This window comes from Euphorbia lathyris, chromosome 6 (assembly GCF_963576675.1).
Source record: "Euphorbia lathyris chromosome 6, ddEupLath1.1, whole genome shotgun sequence".
Lineage (NCBI taxonomy): Eukaryota > Viridiplantae > Streptophyta > Magnoliopsida > Malpighiales > Euphorbiaceae > Euphorbia > Euphorbia lathyris.
In genome coordinates, this window is record NC_088915.1 from 42,551,334 (window position 1) to 42,556,879 (window position 5,546).

At 33.8% G+C, this 5,546-nt stretch overlaps 1 protein-coding gene across 1 annotated transcript; it reads right to left on the minus strand.

Annotated features, from left to right (window-relative positions):
* Positions 1-3,336: 3,336 nt before the first annotated feature.
* LOC136233055 (uncharacterized) lies at positions 3,337-5,233 on the minus strand. Its single transcript, XM_066022595.1, has 4 exons — positions 4,692-5,233; positions 4,048-4,109; positions 3,823-3,877; positions 3,337-3,594 (listed from the first exon to the last, which is right to left on the minus strand). Exons 1-4 carry the CDS (start codon positions 4,788-4,790, stop codon positions 3,454-3,456), a joined length of 357 nt encoding a protein of 118 aa, XP_065878667.1. The 5' UTR covers positions 4,791-5,233; the 3' UTR covers positions 3,337-3,453.
* Between the last annotated feature and the right edge of the window lie 313 nt (positions 5,234-5,546).

A 5,546-nucleotide genomic window follows, 5' to 3' on the forward strand; every position in this document is an offset into this window, starting at 1 on the left:
CTAATAGATTTTGTTATAATGATTATCAACCGAATTAATTAGGAACATACGCATAATCTATTTTAATTAACAATTAACTAAAATTTATTTATCTTTAGAATTAATTAATCAAACTATTTGTTAATTAATCCTAACCATAAATATTTATTCAATCCTATTGAAAAACTTCTAAATTTTCATATATGAAATAACGGATTTAACGATGTCTCTGATACCACTGAAGGAAATTAAGGCTAAGGTATAGCAGCGGAAATATAAAATTTTAGCCTACTTCCTTTTAACCATAGGATCCGTTAATCGTTATTTCATATAAAGAGGGATAAGAAGAAATACCTTTTGAAGAACAATCTACCGTTGTTAAAGAAGCGCCCACAATTCTTCTCCGAGTTCCCAAGCACGAAGTATAACACGGTGAGGTTAAGTTAGAATCAACCGTATGAGATGCAACCAAAATAGATTGCCTCTAATTAACCAACACAAGATCAAAGAGAAAGAAAGATAGATGAAATTAATCGATCGATGGAAGCCGTATGAATTCTTGTCCACGAACTAGGGGATGCGAATTCACTTTCTCTCTCTAATTGTATGTTTCGAAAATCACAATGAGGGGAGGGGTTAGGCTTAGTCGAAATTCATGTAGTAGGGGGTATATATAATAACTTGTATCTAAACCCTAGTTAGATAGGAATATGTTACTTAATAGGAATTCAATTCGGAATAGGATTCCCAATTATTATCTTATAATACATCTAATATATCTAGGATAATAATAAATAACCTAATTGGATAATAATAGGAGTATATTAATCTAATTAAAACTCCTAACTTAATTATCTCTTAATTAATTTAATTCATAAACCTAATCAAATTAGGATTAATGGAATTAAAATAATTCCTTATTTATTATATATAAATTCCGGCCCCCTCTATTTAAATGGGCCTTACTGGGCTCAATTGGGCTTCCATCTATTAATGATATCCATCTCTCTTTTGGTTCCAAGTCTTATGTGTGATCCATTATGTTCTTACTACTTCTGGCTGTATGCAACTATTAAATTAATTTCTTCAAGAATTATATTTAATCCTTGCATAACGGAATGATGTACTGAGTATGTTATTGGCAAGTCTGTAATCATTTCCCCAGAGTCTGTTAAGAAGATAGGTTGATTCTGTCGTTAACCCTTCCGTATTAGTTACAGTATAATTCGATCCTTTATCAACTACATCCTTGAACTGAATCTTATGACTATGATGTCAAGTCACATATAGCGAGACGTTCATTTTACTTGTATAGGCCGAGTCAACTCAAATAGATAGGTTAAGTGAAATCTGTATTTCTTACTCTTAAGTTATCACCTTGCAAGGATTTAGAGTCGAGTCTTCCACAAGCGATCCTTGGATGTATCTCCCATTAATCGGGAGTGATAAATGCTCAATCCAATGTATAACTACCCTGACATTACCTCTTGTGACACCCAACCTTTGCAGTTCACACCCCAGAGTCATCTCTGTTAAGGATCGTGGGACCGCAGGATCAAAGTCTCACATTCAGTAATTCAGGATGACCAATTAACATTCCTTTGAGTCTGAGGATTAGTTATACCTATTAATACCAATGAGATGAACAGGTGACAAGGATGAATCTACCCATCCTGTTATCTCAAATCGGATCCCCAATCCTAATGAACGACGTTTCATCGGATCTATGTAACTGTCCAGATATCTATATATATGAAGCTTGTGAGATCAGCTTTCTGTCGGACAGAAGACATTGTTACATACAAGTCTCAACAGTGATATATCAATCCTAAACATATCACTTGACTTGGGGTGGTTTTAAGTTTATTAGTTTATTATAAAGTTTTGTCTCACTTCATGCTTGTATGAACACTTTATAATCACTTTAAACAAACTTACGGATTTCCTTTTATTAGACTTTATTTAGTGCTTAAAAGGGATTGCCTTTATATATATTTATAAAACATATATCTCATTAAAACAAATGATATAAAGAACAATTCATTTACATGAAGTTTGTATCTTGCAACAATTGTCTATAGGACACTAAACCCCAACAATACCTATTAATACCAATGAGATGAACAGGTGACAAGGATGAATCTACCCATCCTGTTATCTCAAATCGGATCCCCAATCCTAATGAACAACGTTTCATCGGATCTATGTAACTGTCCAGATATCTGTATATATGAAGCTTGTGAGATCAGCTTTCTGTCGGACAAAAGACATTGTTACATACAAGTCTCAACAGTGATATGTCAATCCCAAACATATCACTTGACTTGGGGTGGTTTTAAGTTTATCAGTTTACTATAAAGTTTTGTCTCACTTCATGCTTGTATGAACACTTTATAATCACTTTAAATAAACTTACGGATTTCCTTTTATTAGACTTTATTTAGTGCTTAAAAGGGATTGCCTTTATATAGTTATAAAACATATATCTCATTAAAACAAATGATATAAAGAACAATTCATTTACATTAAGTTTGTATCCTAGAACAATTGTCTATAGGACACTAAACCCCAACATGTTTGGGACGACTTGTATCTGATTGCTACATTGTATAATGTTATTGTAATGTTTTTCGGTTACGCGGGTGGTAGACATTGATTTTTTCTGGTATTGTCTTACCATTGTATGCCCCTCAACTGCTACAAGACCAGAACAGGAGATAGGTATAGCTCATTTAGGGTAATCCCACCCACACTATATCCGTTTAAATTTACCTACTGATTTTCCAGTACCCCTATATTGTCATACTGGTATTGTTTTTGTCATCATAGCGTTGAAGGGTGGGAACGCTTATATGATGGTCGGAGAGCACAGTGGAACAGATTGGCAAACATTAAGGGCTATTAGTTGTATTGTTATTATGTAATTGTTAGACTTTATGTTTCAGTGATGTTCAGTAATGTTCCTGTAATGCTCAGTAATGTTCCTATAATGTTCGGTAATGTTACAGTAATGTTACAAGTGAATGATGTTTGAGTTCATTAATATTCAGTTATGTTTTAGTATTGTTCAGTAATGTTACAGGTGAATGATGTTTGAGTTCAGCAATGTTCAGGAATGTTACAGGTGAATAATGTTAAGTTTCAGTAATGTTCAGTAATGTTACAGGTGAATAATGTTGGAGTTCAGTAATGTTTGAGTTATGTTTCAATAATGTTCAGTAATGTTACAGGTGAATAATGTTGGAGTTCAGTAATGTTTTAGTTATGTTTCAGTAATGTTACATGTGAATGATGTTTGAGTTTAGCACATCAATATAGATAAAAGTTCAGCATACAAGGATGTAAATTTTGACTTTTGACTAAATATAGAGAACACCATAAAGATAAAATAAAATCAGATAAGAAGATGCATCCTTTCTTTTTCTCATGATACACAGATTAACATTAACGAATACAACTTTTGCAATACAGAGTTCATATAGAACCTTTAAGAAGTTTAGAAAGGCGTATACATATTGTTCTGCCTAGAAGAAAAGCAGTCGTAGCACCAATAGTAGCACCAATTGAATCAGCAATGAATCCCACAGGTAACCCAAAGAGATACCCACCACCAAGCTGAAAGATGGCAAACAATACTACCAAGTTAGTGCAGAACTTGCCACTGCTTGTTCTTTGTTTTTTTCTTTTTATTCCTTTTGTTGAAAAAGCATCATAGTATTCCCAAAAAGATATACAAATGCCATAAATTGTTTCAAACTGAAGAGAATATACAGATAATAGAAGATATAACTCAAGATTTAAGAATAGAGACCCTGGAATTAATAGAAGGTTATCGAAGCTTACAGTAAGCACCGATGCCGGAACAGCCAAGACTGTTAGAGGAATGTATGCAACAGCTCTGCCAATCAAAACAATAGCAATATATATGAGCTAAGAAGTTGCTAAAACATATAACAGTACAAACAATCTTATGCATGTCAAAACTACAATGATAACCGATATCATAAAAAGTGAATTTGTGAAGTATGACAATGAGGCAAGGATTGTTGGAAGATAAAAATGACTTACAATACAATGGGACCCCAAGGCCCAAGATCTTTGTGAACCCATTCTAGGAAGTCCTTCAATAACTGCAGAAAACTGCTTATGGTCAACAAACAAATGCAACGGCAATCATAAACAATAAAGATAGTGACATTGTCTTTACTAATGCGATATAAGAAACAGAATCAGCTCCTGCAACAAGCCAATGCAATAGGCTATGAAGATAATGAGAACAGGTGAAATTACATCAAAGCTTCGTATAATAAGCAAGAATTAGCCATACCCAATTTCAGCAGAGTTAAACCTATAAATACTCGTTAAAAAATAAAATCAATATATGAAGAATCACTGCAAAGCACTCATAATTCCAATTGAGTTTAATTTTGATCAATTGTATCGATTTATATGCATTTGGATATGGTCACATTACACATTGAAAAAAAATAAACGAATCCCTTATAAGAGCAAATTTCATTTCCATGAAATAGATAATAAACAATCATACTTACTACCGTAGATGAACCAGAAAAACCTAACAAACCAATGCTAAAACCCGGATCAAACAAATTCATAAAAAAAACGAACCAAACAAAAAATCCCCAAATCTAACTCCAAATTTGAAAAAAGAAAAAAAAAATCTAAAAGAGAGGCGTATGATGAATGGTGACCTGTTCTACAGGCAGGGTGAAAAAAGCGACAATAACAGCGAAGAGGAGAAGGAGAAAAAGAGTGATCCTGAGAGCAGAGCCCCACGTGACAGCGGCCATGGAGGAAGAAAGCCTTCGGCGCCAAGGCCTGCACTCTTGGTCGTTGTTTTCGTACTCCGGTACTGCTTGCTTCAACAACAAGCGCGGCCTTAATCCTCCAAGATATGCCAGATTTTTGGCTCTGTAACGCAAAAAATCTTGCAATTCCCCTTCTCCAGGGAAAATGTAGATTGGATAAACTTGCGATTTCTATATTAAACCATCAAATAGTGGCCGAAGGAGCTAAATTGCTCCTCAAGACATTTCCAAAAGTCAATGTAACCCCTACGTTTCTTTTTCTTTCATAATCACTCCTCCATTTTCACAAAAGAATTTGACGGTTGGAGAAAAGAGATAGCCACTGCCGCTGAGAGAGTACAGATCGCCATTGACGGTGAGAGATATGGAGCAAAAAGGATCAATATCGATCGGTTTAGAGAAAGAGAGAGGCAGAGTGAAATTGAGTCGTGTGAGAGAGGGAGTGTGTTATAACAAGTTATAATTTAGGTTTTTATTCACAACCATTAGATTAGATTAGGATAGAACAATGGTCTATATTCCATTAGAAGAATAAGTAATTTTCTTTAAACAGAATAAATAATTCAACAGTTGCAGAATGTTATTACTTATTGTTAATATTTATAATATTGTATTATTTATATAGAAATTTAATACTATCATTTATGGAGGAATATAAAAAAATTCTCCAACAAATAAAAGAAAGGATTCACATCCGAATGTTCAAATCGGCTTAAATGATGATGACTGGTTTGCAGG